At 35.5% G+C, this 14,539-nt stretch overlaps 1 protein-coding gene across 3 annotated transcripts; it reads left to right on the top strand.

Moving 5' to 3' along the window:
• The first annotated feature begins 2,409 nt into the window (after positions 1-2,409).
• Positions 2,410-13,842, top strand: LOC102601612 (LMBR1 domain-containing protein 2 homolog A-like). 3 transcript variants are annotated; one of them, XM_015310645.1, is made up of 14 exons: positions 2,410-2,783; positions 3,062-3,138; positions 4,212-4,370; positions 4,882-5,095; positions 6,089-6,175; positions 6,302-6,441; positions 7,430-7,510; positions 8,320-8,384; positions 8,940-9,115; positions 10,380-10,510; positions 10,604-10,691; positions 11,989-12,205; positions 12,364-12,505; positions 13,034-13,147. In XM_015310645.1, exons 1-14 carry the CDS (start codon positions 2,616-2,618, stop codon positions 13,062-13,064), a joined length of 1,776 nt encoding a protein of 591 aa, XP_015166131.1. In that variant the 5' UTR covers positions 2,410-2,615; the 3' UTR covers positions 13,065-13,147. The 3 variants fall into 3 exon arrangements, with proteins under 3 accessions (XP_015166131.1, XP_006351759.1, XP_015166130.1); XM_006351697.2 differs by having other exon boundaries at positions 2,413-2,783; positions 12,399-12,505; positions 13,034-13,842; XM_015310644.1 differs by lacking the exons at positions 10,380-10,510; positions 10,604-10,691 and having other exon boundaries at positions 2,413-2,783; positions 12,399-12,505; positions 13,034-13,842.
• Positions 13,843-14,539: the final 697 nt, after the last annotated feature.

Genomic DNA, 14,539 nt, shown 5'->3' with positions numbered 1-14,539 from the left:
ATTCGCCATCAGGGGATGTGGTTGACAAGTTATTTGCTGAATGGAAGACAACAAACTTAACGGGTGTTACAGATAAAGAAGGATCGTTTGAGGTTAAGGTTTTCCATGGAGACTATGAGATCACAGTTTACAATCCTAATAGTGGTGCCAATGTCACAAAGGAAGTGCAGGTCTATGATGACAAGTCTGAAACACTCCATGTTTCGATTAGTCTGTGAATTCATCTTTCACATGCCACTGAAAATGTGAATTGATAAGAAAAAACCACTTTAATTGCTAAGAAAATAAGTAGCACGGACACTATATATACGTGCTAATGTTGATGTTTTTATGATGCTAGACGTATTATTTTATCTATCACGTGTAAGTATTGAAAAGAAAATATGTATGTCCTCCCTATAAGATATATGCACCTTTTTTTCCCATCAGTATTTCGTTAATTTTATATTCTTAATGTTAGAATGGATGTGTCCACTAGTGATCCCTGGATCAGGTCCCCAGATAGAATAACAGTGTGGAAAATAAATAGCTCAAAGTAGATCAGGCACAAAGAGTTTACGTGGAAACCCCCTTGCTCAAGGGAGGTGAAAACCACGACATGTATACACAAGATTTCAACTCAAACTCCATTTCACCCAAAACGGAGCAAAATTTTAGATTACAAACTCTTGCAACCTAGAAATTAAACTATTAATCCCTTCCCCCTTACTGTAGCTACTCTACTACAAAGAAAACTAAACAATAACTCTATTGCCCACTAAACCAACTAACTCAAGTTGATCTAGACTTCAAGAACCCAACAAGGCTAACTCTAGCCACTAACTCCGATCTCAAAGATAAGAGCATAAACAAGCAGCAACTTTGTTGCACCCACACCTCAACTAACTCTAGTTGACACTCCTAGGCAACTCTACCCAAGAGAACATTAAAACAATGATGTAAAAAGGCTTGACTAAAACATAGATGATTGGACTTAATACGACTCAAACTAAAAACATAGACAAGCAACCGATCTACTATCCTTTATAACTTAGAAGTAGATTTACAATATAAGAACATAAGACACAAAGCTCAAAATACAACAAAGATGCTTTAACACTCCATCAGGTCCCTTGTTGAGCATGAACAATGTTCTTCCTTAAAGATGACCTTTTCTTTGTGAGCTAATGAATTTTCAGAAATTTGAAACTTTGTTTGCCAAATCTTGGATTTGTCTTTGGAGAAAAGACTATTATCAAATGGACCCAAACCCTTAGGACCAAGCCATTGGCTGAGCTGCTACTATGAAAAGACATACACCAGCCACAACAGAGTTGGCAGTTGTGGCAGCTTTTAGACAACTGTCTTTTTGACTTTTTCCACGTACGCAGTCTTTCCTCGACCAGGTCTCTTGTTAGATCCGGAAGTTTGTTAAATCATCAAAACTTCAATTCAGCTTAAAATAACAATTTCCCCATTTTTGATGGTGGCAAACTAATATCCAGCCACTTCAACTTTCAACCCTTGATTTTGTTCATTCCCCCTATCATCAGTTCCAATACTAGAAGACCGAGTCTTTCCTGGGTCTAGTCCCTTGTTAGATCCTGAAGTTTGTTAAATCATCAAAGCATAACATCAGCTCCAAAATAACACTTAAGCGCTGCTAAATATAAGAGAAATCGTCATAATTCAAAAAATAAATAAATCAAATTAACCATATCCATCGTGCATTGATTATAATGCTTTTATCAAGTTCTTATACCTACAAATATATACCCACCTTACCAACTTTTTTGTTGAGTGATACATACAAAGTACCTACTAGTATATATAATATATTAGAGATGTTAATGAGAGCCTATCACGGGCATTTTAAATTACAATTCTAATATTGGTGTCAATACCTTAGACTTTTTTCTCTTCCAATTGCCATATTTTTATTCTCTTTTTCTTAAAATTTTAAAAGTCCTCCATGATTAAACTTAAGGTCAAGAAAGACGGGTTAAGGAAATTAAATAGTGAAACACATTTAGAGAGTGACTGATAATTTGTGGTCAAATGGTAAATACTTCTTCATTTTGCACCCCTAATAGAAAATTAAAGAAAAAAACTTTAGCAGAACCAATAGAAACTACCAAAGGAAAAAAAACGTAATAATTATTATTAATGTGTATTTACATACATTGTTATTCTTATATAATACATTTTCTATTACTTATGTGAATTTTTTTTAACCTTACACAAGTTTCAGAAAAAAATCAAAGAATTTATGATCATGAAATGTCATAATATTTGTATGACTACACTTTTTTGAATCTTGTAAATTTAAATATATCATATTATTTGTATGATTATAAAATATATCTTAAATTTTATTTAATTTTGCACAGTTTAAAATATTTTTGATGCTTTTCCGTTTTTATAATATACGGAAAAAATATTTGAAGTATAGTAATTTGTAGTTATTCCGGCATTGGAGGTAAATTGGAAGGTATGGTGAGTGAGGTGGTAGCATGAATCGGTCTCGGTGTATTTCTTTGTCCACGCAAAGGGCACGTAGGTAACATTTTTTTTCCGATCGCTTTCCTTGTGACGCCGGCGAATAAAAAAGGAAAGCGCTGCGGAGATCATCAGAAATGTGGGTATTTTACCTGATATCGTTACCCTTCACCATCGGAATGGTGGGTCTAACGTTTTGGTACTTCGCCGGACCAGACGTACCTCGTTACGTTCGTTACACCGTCGGTTACACCTGGTTCTGCTCTCTATCTATCATCATCCTTGTTCCCGCCGATATCTGGGCTGTACGTTTCACTTTCCCTTCCCTTTTTGATCCTTGCTCATTTTCGACGACCGATCAGTTACATAAATTCTCAATACTTCATTTCGTCCCGTTAGCTGGTACAGATGTAGCTGTAGCTGTAGCTTGGATTTGGGAGAGTACATAACGTATACAATATTTTGAGAATTCATCAGAAATTGATTAGCTTTACCTGACCTCAACCTAGCTTAATATGCATACTTGCATTATTTATTCATTTCTAGTAGACAAGGGCTTAAGCATTGTTCCTGTTTTGTGCAGACACTATCCAATCATGATAAGGGACAAATATCTTTCTTTTGGAGCTGGTCTTATTGGAGTACATTTTTACTCACTTGGTGCGTTACAATCTCTGATATTAATGTGGAACCTTATGCTTAATTCACCATCCTTGATTGCTTACTGAACTGCTTATTGAACTGCATTGTATTGGTTCTGAACATAGAAGAATAGTAGTACTTGAAGTGCATTGTTTTGGGTTTATCTTCTTTTTTTCAATAAATTTTTTAAGCTGTTTGTGATCAGGACAATTGTTGTATTGTTAGCCTTTTGGGGGTGAAGGATTAACTTTTGAATTATTGACATAATGTAGAAAAATACGAGTTTTTCTGATTAGTCATATGAGGAAAAGTACGAGTATTGGTAAGAGTATATGTATATGTACATCAATCTTTTCAGAGTTGGTCCACATTGAATTAAACACTGAAAACTCGCAGACTGCCACAGGCGTCTGATTTTGTTCAAATCTGTAAGTGGATGATCATTTTTTCTCATACCACCTATATCAGTGCTCCTCAACTTCTTAGTCTTACCGGTAGTTTATCACATTAACTCATGGCTAAGATTTGGAAAAATATATGACAATGCTTTTGCTGAATATTTCATGATGGTTACAGTGTGATTTCTTTGTTCAGATGTACTCGTTAGCTTTCTTTATGGCTTTATCTGGTGCTGTTTCCTCTTTAAGTTTTCCAGTATTGGTTTGTAAAATGTTTGGTGTGTCTGTGGATACTTATATGCCCAGCTTCTCAGAATTTGACTCTCAAAGGCAAATACCGTGCAGCATTTGGTATGCTCTACTGCGCCTATCCACCGGAAAAAGAATGCAACTCTAGAATCAGACCCCTCTCAAAACAGTCAAACCAGATGCCTAAGCCTTATATTTCTGTCCTTATATTTTATTGATATTCAATTGGATATTACCAGTCTTCATTTCCCTTGATGAAAAATGGAGAAGACATAGTATATTCAAACTGCCAAATGTAGCTAATAGCTGTTATTGCTAGATAAAGAGTGGTTTTCTGTAGTTTCAAGTTTCATTAGATATTGCTTTATTAAAATTTGGATGACACTGGTTGGGGTGTTTCTAACGAACGAAGTGCTTTTTATCATACATTATGGCTATTTTCAGGGTTGTGGTGCCTATACTTCAGGGTTATGAAGATGCAGGGGACTTCACTATGACTGAAAGACTGAAGACTAGTGCACATGCAAACTTAGTTTTCTACTTATGCGTTGGTGCTATCGGGCTTTTTGGACTTGTCTTGCTCATTGTTGTTCAAGAATACCGGTTTATATCTAACTCTCTCAATAGTTTATGTAGACTGCCGCCACATGTTTCTCTTCTCCTAAGTCTGAGCTTTGTTGTTATAAATCATATTTGATTGTTTGTCATTGGATTATGTTACATTTTCTTTGATAAAAATAAGCGCACTGGTTTTACAACAAGACAACTCTGTTTGCCAAGTGCAACAAAAAGGCTGCACGGCATTCTTTTCAAACTGTGCCGCGGAAGCATCTTGGTTAAGTAGACCACCTCTATTTTGGGATCAATGAGCTGACCAGTTAGTCTCTATATTTAGAATTGGTAGTAGATAAAAGCTGATGCGATTCTTTAAATTTTACTATCTAGACAGAGCTTACATCTATTTGGTCATGTAGGAAGCTCAGGAATTAACGAGACATGGCTTAGTCTGATCTTTTTTCCTGCAAAATTGTTTCCACGTTTTACCACTCCAAGCTTCAATTTCCAACCATTGATCCCTTCCTTCCACTCTCAAACTGTGAATATACACATGCAGGATAGGAAACATACCTGGTTTTGCCATGGCTTGCTCCAATACATTTGGTCTAGTCACTGGTGCATTTCTTCTTGGCTTTGGTCTAAGTGAAATTCCAAAAGGCATCTGGAGATGTGCAGATTGGACAACTCACCAAAAGATTCTTTCACACAAGGTGGCCAAAATGGCCGTCAAACTTGATGATGCTCATCAGGAATTTTCAAATGCAATAGTAGTAAGTTCTGTACTTGACACGTGACGTTCTTCTGTAATTGTTCATAACAAAGTCTAATTGTCAATACACCTTCTGTGCTTGTTAACAATTATTTCTAAAATATTTTCTTGACAAATATTTCGTTTTCTTAATCTTTGAAAAAGATTAGAATGCTGTAACAACTAGACTACAACTTCTAATTCCAGGGATGAAGTATGTTTAAGATGGAAAACGTTGAAGAACATACAGCGAGATTTAACCCGCAAGGGTGGTTGAGTTGGTGAACTCCGAATGGGAGGGAGGGGTCTCAAGTTTGAAACCCCTGCATGTTTTCTCAGTCGAGCTTGTCGCACAGGGCATGCCTAGTGCAGTTTATCTCTTCTGTGCGGCTTACAGCCTGTTACACTGGAGCATGGTTTATCCTGTGCACACCCAAAGGGTAGCGGCTGCGGGTTCCCAACTACTACAAAAAAGGATACCGAGAGATTTGTTTTGTAATATGTTGTTTATAAGAAAATTCTAGGACTCGCTAATGCATTTTCAAGCTGTCCTGTCCCATTTTACCATTGTGGTTTAGAACTATACAAGACTTAATCCTATTGTCTGCCACTTCCATCAAACCGAGCAACATGTGAATTAGGGATCTCCACATACAAATCACTAGAAGAAAAGGGAGAGCTCAAAGAAGAATTAGGTTCATTTTTGGCATTCTCCACAAATTTCAGTTTCAGTTGTTGAAGTTATTTTCATATCTTTAGCGCAGTTCCATAATTTTCCCATACTCCATTTATAATCAAGAATAGGCTAACATTACATGTAGCTGCTTTTGAGACAATTGGTGGGGTGGTTTGATAGTATGTGCATGCATTTCTCCATCCTGGGCTATCTTTGCTTTGACTGTTCATTTTTTTGACCTACCTAAAATGCTGCTGTTGGAGCAAAGATTAATTTTGTTGAAGATGAAGAATTCAAAATTTCTCTTCCACCAGTAAAGATGTGGTTTCATCCTTTCAGGTTGCCCAAGCCACGTCAAAACAGATGTCAAAGCGTGATCCTTTGAGACCTTACATGAATGTCATAGACAAGATGCTGAGTCAGATGGTAATCATGCTTTTGTTTGCTGATGATTATGCCTCAAAGCTTCATATTAACAATTTCGGCACTTCTATTCTTGTTTAAATGCTTCTTTTCTCATATCCATCAATGCCTGTTTTACTTCAACTGCAGCTTAGCGAAGACCCCTCTTTTAAACCTCAAGGTGGAAATTTAGGAGAAAACGATATGGATTATGACACTGATGCAAAAACAATGGCTGCACTTAGACGTCAACTCGAGATAGCTCGAGAGAAATACTACCGATACAAAAGGTACATCGTCATGGCTGACACAAAAGTTTTGAGTACATGTGGTCCATGGTTAATATTTTGGATCATAAGTGATAAGTCATGCTGTATAATTGGTTATCCACAAATGTTATAACCTGGATCCCCACCCCAGGCTTTGAGACCTTTATTTTGAGTTTAAGAATGATATTAATTGCTTAGGAGTTCATTCTGTGCTGGTGAAAAACTAGCCCAAGAAAATTTTCCTACAGCTTATGGCTGTGAGGGTCATGTTAGGATCCTGGTATCCCTGAAACCTTCTTCTTTTTATCTTATCTAATTCCAGATTTGAATGTTAATAATTACATCACGTCACGTGTAACTCTTCTGCAATGGTCTTAAAAGCTAGTATTTCCATCTATGACAACTACACTGCTGTAGGTTAGTGGCTTAATGGTTTCTATTTAATGTTTTTTCTGCCCCCTTGTCTGTTGAAATTGAACCCACTTAAGCTCTCAACTTTTATGAAAAATGGTTTATTTGTCTAAGAGGGAAATACTGAACCATTACTACATGTTTAATATGCGTAGAGTAAATTAATAAACTAGAACTCCCTCTGTCTCAATTATGTGGCACCGCTAGAATTTCGAGAGTCGAACAATTTAATTTTGACCGTGAATTCGGGCTTGGAATCTTTAAATTTTTTAAATAAAATTTGCATACTTAGAAATTACGTAAAAAGTACTATAAGTCACAATAATTGACAATTCAAAATATTTATGAAAAATTACGGTCAAAGAAAGATTGGTATGAATCTCGAAATTCAAAAAGTGTCACATAAACTGGGACAGGGGAGTAATACATTTGCCCCCTGGTGTATGCTATCTGGGAATTATCTACTCAAAGAACCACATGATTTATGGGTGAAACACCCAACTTCATACATTCAACTCATGCAGTTTGATATTTTATATTACATTTCGTTGATGCACTAATAATATATAATTAACTCTATGCCTCTTCTCTAATACAGTGAGTATATGAATTTTGTAACTCAAGCACTTGAGCTGGAAGATACCATAAAGAACTTTGAGCACCGTAGTGGCACTGGATGGTTTGCTCTATCTCCTTTCTTTCTTGTTACCTCATTTTCCATTAACTGTAGAAGTCTAGACATTTTTGGTAAAGTTTTAGAATCATTGTACCCCTAATTTATATGAAAAGACAGATTGTTGAGTGTAGGATTGTAGTAGGTGTTCAAATTGATTAGAATGAATGTGGAGGATTCATATAGCCAATCAAAATGAGCTTGGGATTGACGTAGTTGTTGTTGTAGCAGTCTTTTATAGCTATAGTCCTATATGTATCTCTGTGAAGCAGTAATTAGTTGGTAATTGTTCAAATACCTAGTGTGTTTTCTGTACGAAGATTCATGGTTCAGGACTTAAAATTGATAGATGATGCAGTGAACCGGATGAATCAAAGAGTAGTGCTCTCCTTTACTTCCCCTAATCATGTGCTTAGACCTGCCTGCTAATTCTGTTGCATGGGTTTTGACTTGGCCATCATTACTAATTAAGTTCTTTTATTTAAGACCAGTAGTTTAAATCTTCATATGACAAGAAATTGATAGAATGAGACTTTGGCATTCAATCTCAAAAGAAAGTGAAGGGAGGGGAACTGACCTTTCGCTTTCACTAGGGGAAGTATTCTGCTCACTTTCATGTTGTTTACTTGATTCTATAGCAGAGGTACAATTTGAACCGAGGCACGTGCAGTAGTAAGACAGTATATTTAACTTTTCTTTGATGTGAACTAGTCAGGCTAGTGGTATAAGGTATACACAATCTGGTGTTGCAGGTTAAGTTGTTTGTGTTGATATCTCAATTGACTCTAGGAATTTATTTCTTCTTAACTTGGCAGGAAATATGTATCAAGCTTCCGGCCTGAAAGAAGTGGAAGATTAGGGTCTATGCTGGACATAACAGGTGATCGTCAGATTTTTTTGTTCATTCTGTAACATAGGCATTCTCAAATTCTGGCATTTCTTGAAACACTTCCGACTTAGATGCTAAGAAAGCGGCACATTATGCTATAATTCTGATTTTCAATCTTGATGATGATCTTTTGATTATGTTTTTTTTTTATAATGAATCCTGATGATGATCTCAAAAGTAGAAATTTGGTAATTCTTATTGGAGACAACCTCTCTGCCATCACAAGGTAGGGTTAGGGTTGCATACAAACAACCCTCCCCAGACCCCACTTGTGGGATTACACTGGTTTGTTGTTGTTGTTGTTGTTCTTATTGGTTTGAGATACATAATCCTACCTTCAAAATCTAATATATTTGTGGAATAATGTAGTTTCTAGTTCTTATAGGTAAATGGTGCAGGCAAAAAATTGTATTTCCTATTTTTCTGTATAAAACAATCTAAGAAAATGCAGCTTCATAATAAATGATCATACACAAAGTACAAAATAAAAAGAAAATTTGAATAAATGACCAAATACAATGTGATTATTAAGTTGCTCCCCTGCAGAGTTGATTTGGCGTTGTGTATTGGCAAAGCAACTTCAGAAAGTTTTGGCAATCCTCTTAGGCTGTATGTCGGCTTCTATACTTCTTGCCGAGGCAACAATTCTACCAAATGGAGTTGATTTATCTCTCTTTTCTATTCTGATTAATGCCATGAAAGAGCACGAAATGCTTGTACAGGTAACATTTTCTCTGTTGTTTTTTGTTTTTTGTTTTTTGTTTTTTGTTTTACTTCTATCCTCTCTTAGTTTATTGAAATAGAATCTTTCAACTTTGTAATGAATGAAACCTTCTGCCTGAAGACCTTGACTAGATTTGAGATAGAACTTTCCAAATAATTATTTAGCAATAATCAACACAACATTGTGATACTGTTTGCATCGTTTATCCTGTCCATAACTCTTCTGAACAGTGATTGAACTGTGAAGGTGCTTTTTTTCACTAGTTGTTTGGATTCCATATATGATCTCAAGTAAGATGGAGGAAACATGTTACTTGCTAAAAAGATAGACTGAACATGTTTTTTAAATTCTATTTTTCTGTAGCTTTCTTTTGTTCCTTGCTTGGATCATGTTCTTCTGCACATTTGAAGTAGAGGTAAAAATGTGGTGGAAAGAGTTAGTATTGCCATACATGTACTTTTATAAGCATTGCTTCCTATTCTACAGAGCTTCTCTCACGTTTACAGGTATTCTCGTTGTTAAGATCTATGAGATCAATAACTTTTGTTAGTATGTGCGAGTTAGAGGGAGACACTACGTTCCCCCTTTCTTTTAGCTTGAATCTTTTGATGGCGCTTAATGGTTGATGGGTATCTTTCTCCAGTAGATGTAATCAAAGTCAAATGTTGTTCGGCTTCTTTTCCTTGAAAACATTTTTTTTTTTTTGATGACAAGGGAAACCCGCAGCCGCTACCCTTTGGGTGCGCACAGGGTAAAACCCTCTCTCCTATGCAATAGCTCGCAAACCACATAGGAGAGGTAAACCGCACTAGGCAAGCCTGGTGCGACGAGCTCGACCCAGAAGGTAAACCCCTTGCTTTCGCTGGCAAGGGGTTTCGAACTTGAGACCTCCAACATGGAAGTCCCAAGCTCAAACCACTGGGCCACCCCGAAGGGTTCCTTGAAAACATTTTTAATTATTCATGGAACAAGAAGAATGCAGAATTTGCATGACCTTTCTCTCTTTGGAGAAAAGAGTTTAATTAGGGGTAGATTTATAGGGAGCTCACCAACAATGTATCGTCTAACTTACATGTCCCTTGGAGATTATCGAGTGGTTTGACTACTTATGCTATTGTTTAATTTTCCAACATATGGAAGTCACCAACTTTCATTTTGACATTAAATTGAATGAGATAAACTGGTAGTGTCTTGAAGTTACTTTCTGGCTTGTGCATTCATATTTATGTTTTCCCGTCTTCTTTCCCTTGTTTCTTGTGCAGGTTGCTGCCTTTATTCCTTTAATGTATATGTGTATGTGCACATACTATTCCTTGTTCAAAATAGGAATGTTGACATTTTATTCATTGACTCCAAGACAAACAAGTTCAGTCAGTTTGCTTATGATATGCTCGTACGTCTCTTTGTTCTTCCTTTTCTTTCTTAGGGGAATTCACAACCATTCTCTGCCTAATACTGCTTAAAATGAAAATGTGAATTATATTAGGATGGTTGCACGCTATGCTCCTCCTATTTCATACAACTTTCTCAACCTTATCCATCTTGACAACGGCGCAAAGACTATCTTTGAAAAGGTAAGTAACTGATCAATATGTTTTTTTGTAAGGCTAGAAGGTTTAATTCCAGGAAATATGTCGAGATATTATCAAATATTGGATTTTCTTGTGAGGCATAAACACAACTCCTTTTTCTCATTTTGCACGACTTTGATAGACTTTCATGAAGTGTTAAAGCATGTTATGCAATTTTAAAATAATGATTGGATGATATGAAGGAGTTGTAGAGATGCCAAATAAATTAAAATAATGTACAATTTTAAAAAAAAAAAGAAATAATGTAAATTAGATTACTATATAAGATCAGTAGATCACAGGTTCAAGCCGTGAAAACAACTTCTTGCAAATTTGCAAGGTCCAAGTGTGGCCCACCCTTGCCCGAACCCGATGCTCGGGGGAGCTTAATGCACCTGGCTTCCCATAGTAATCGTATATTGTAAATTGACTTTTTCGAAAATGATGGACTTTGTCATGTAAGTAAAGAAGTTATCTTCTTGGATGGACTAAAGCAGAAAACAAGTCCAAGAAAATGAGACGAAAGAAGTGAAATTCAACCACTCTGAAATATTTAGCTTTCATTCTTACATCAAAGGAAAGATTTTAGAAAGTTGAAATATGTACTTGGTCCACCGTCCCAGTTTATGGGATGGTTTTTGACTGTGCATGGAGTTATAGAAAGATTTTTTAAATTTGTGGTCTAAAATAGCCATAGAAGTTTGTGTGGTTATAGATCATCTCATTAAGGGTAAAATGAGAAGTTTAAAGTTAAATTATCTCTAAAATATAGAAAGATGTTATTCTTTTTTAAACAAACTAAAAAGGAAATACCATTACATAAATTGGGATGGAGGGATTAGTATTATCCTCTTTTGGAAAATATTTTCTGACACATTTAAATTTGGGAATTTGGGTTGATATGGTGTAGTCATAATATTCGTCAGACAAAAAAACGGTGTTGTTCATAATACTTCTAACTATAGCTTAAGAAGTTCTATCTTGCTGCTAACATCCTTTTTGGCTATCATGATGATATAGAACCATTAAAATTTAGAATATAATTAACCAATAAGGATTCGACAAGAAATCTTAATGGTCAGTTTATTTAATATTTCTGGTCTAATCCTAATACTAAACCAATTCATCTTTTCCTAATCCGCTTGCAATTGGTATTTGGATGCATATAAACAAGTAGACACAACATTAGGAAGTAACTAGAAAAAGGAGGGAGACGAACAGATATTGAACTTCCATAAGACATTCATCTTTCTAATTGACCACACAAGTTGATGATTTTTTTGAAATTCTACTAATGCAGAGAATGGGGAATATTGATGATGCAGTCCCATTCTTTGGAAGAAGTTTCAATAAAATTTATCCACTTATTATGGTCATCTACACCTTATTGATTGCAAGCAACTTTTTTGATCGAGTCCTTAGCTATTTTGGGAACTGGAAAATTTTCAAATTCCTGAGTGAAGAGGCTGATGATTTGGATGGATTTGATCCCTCAGGACTCATTATTCTGCAAAAAGGTTAGTATTAGCATTTATCCTTATGTAAAGCATGTAATTGGAATCATTCTGCCAAAATTCATTTGTGGCTTCGGTATTCTTTTAATTTTTTTTTTGGAAATGGTGGTCTTAAAGAGGACAGTTTAAAACAAGTAGTTTAAGACTTTCTTTCAAAACAGGTAAAGCACAAAATGACTTTGATTTCACTTCTCAGAACGTTCTTGGCTTGAACAAGGACATAAAGTTGGTGAGCTTGTTGTTCCATTGGCAAGGAATTTCCAGAATGCAAGTTTGGATCTTGAATCTGGCAGCAATAATATGGTATGTGATTCTCGGAACATAACATTTCTTTCCATCAATTATCTGGAAAATATTAATTTTGTAGATGTCATTTCATTACTCACATAAATCCTCGGTGTTTTACACTATGGCGTCCAATATTTTACAATATTCACCTTACTTCCAATTGTTACTTTTTCTTTTAATTACTGCTTTGATTTGCTTGAGCTGGGGTCTTTCGGAAACAACCTCTCTATCTCAGGGGGTAGTGGTAAGGCAACCTGCGTACACTCCACCCGCTCCAGACCCCACTTTGTGGTATTTCACTGGGTTTGTAGTTGTTGTGCTTCCAAGTGTTACCAAACTGGAGAACTATATAGCAAGGCTGGTTTGTCGCATTTAGATCCTGTGGCAATTAGACACTTGGGTATCATTTATCCATTGAAACAGTGTTAGATGTGGCCTAACTGTGCAAGTTTTATTTGGTTTTACAGTGCATGTCTGAATTGTACATCGTGAATGATTCTTCTTCCATATTTCATGACTTTGGGTTTGTATTTGTAATAAAAGCTCCATGAAACAAAATCATCGACGAGACTAAGGGAAGAAGATAATGTTAGCCATTCAAAACCTCTAAAAGGAGAGGCACAACATGAGAGCAGCAAAGAAGAGATCAATGGAAAGTACAAGGCAAAAAGAGCTAGACAGATGAAGAGAGAAAATAGCATGAGCTCAAATGGAAGGAACAGGGAACGCTCCTTGTCACGGGATGAGAACTCCATGATGGATTTGCAAATTCAACCTTCTAGAGACTTATCCTCAACTTGGAGATCAATGCAAACAGGTTTTCGCAACTTCAAATCTAACATGGAATCGAAGGGATTCATCCCTTTACATCAAGTTCAAGATGCAGGACACAGTCGTGCTTCCTCAACTGAATCCCTGGATGAAATATTTGATAAGATAAAAAGACCAGCTTCAGAGTCCACAAACTATGACAGTGATGATGATGTGTATGAAGGCTTGAAAAGACCAAGGCCAGGCAGATAATATTATGTAAAAAAAAAAGTGTCAGAGAGCAGCGGCAGCCTACAAATTTTGTGTGAGAATGAGGATATTGGTTGTAAAGTTTGTTCAATATTCTTTTCTCCAAATAGTAGGTTTCTGCAACTGCAGATCTTTTTGGCGTCTGTTTCGTTGTAACAGGTAGTAGCATAGTCATTTTTCAACCATATATATATACAGAAGAGCATATAACCCTCAACTTGAAAACTTCAGAAGAGTTGGAAACTCAAGTTTCTGTAATGTCTCACTCTGTCACCCACAGTTGTTGTATTTTGAATGATATTAATAGATGTATTATTAACACATTCATTTTAGCACTTGCTATATTTTTTTTCTAAAATAGGAAGAATTTTATCACCACAATTTCCCCGCCATCCTTTCTAGGAAATATTTTTTTAGTTAATTTCCTATTTTAATTCCAGTAGAAACGTTATAAAGGAAATGTGCAACACAAAATAACAAAATGCTTGACAGTTTGAGGGAAAATATTTGCTGGAGAGTAATTTTTAATTTAGTCCGCTTCCATTTAAAAACAATAATCAAAATAACAGTGTTGTAATTGAAAAATAATTTTTACGTTTAGAGCTGTGTTTTAAAAGAATTTGTTGGGATTTGCTTCGGAGCGTCCGATTGTATGCCCTATACGTCCAATGTTTGGGGCTTGCCTAATAGATCTTAAACAAATTATGTGTTAAATTCTTTAGTTAATATTATTGACCATTTATAATTTTGAATAAATAAATGATACTTAATATTTTTTTAATCTATAGAAATAAGAAGATTGAAAGTACCTCAAATAACAAGTTATAGTATCACATTTTTACTATTTGGTAACACTGTGAGGGTGATTATATATTATGTAACATTTCTTTTAAAAATACATAGCGAAATTTTACTTTTTCACTATCATTGGTCTTCATGTTTTTGTCATATGTCTCAAAATTATCATATTTTATTATTTAGCTATTTGAAAGTAAGTGATACTTTTATTATAATATTACGTAGTAAGTT

The sequence above is a fragment of the Solanum tuberosum genome, unplaced genomic scaffold (genome assembly GCF_000226075.1).
Source record: "Solanum tuberosum cultivar DM 1-3 516 R44 unplaced genomic scaffold, SolTub_3.0 scf00136, whole genome shotgun sequence".
Classification (NCBI taxonomy): domain Eukaryota; kingdom Viridiplantae; phylum Streptophyta; class Magnoliopsida; order Solanales; family Solanaceae; genus Solanum; species Solanum tuberosum.
This window is presented reverse-complemented; position numbering and strand designations above follow the sequence as displayed.

Bases quoted from the DNA above. Each gene is read 5' to 3' on its own strand.
- LOC102601612 (XM_006351697.2), top strand. From the start codon at position 2,616: ATGTGGGTATTTTACCTGATATCGTTACCCTTCACCATCGGAATGGTG. The intron at 6,442-7,429 runs GTACATCGTCAT...TCTCTAATACAG, and splicing joins AAATACTACCGATACAAAAG to TGAGTATATGAATTTTGTAA. The intron at 7,511-8,319 runs GTTTGCTCTATC...TTAACTTGGCAG, and splicing joins CACCGTAGTGGCACTGGATG to GAAATATGTATCAAGCTTCC.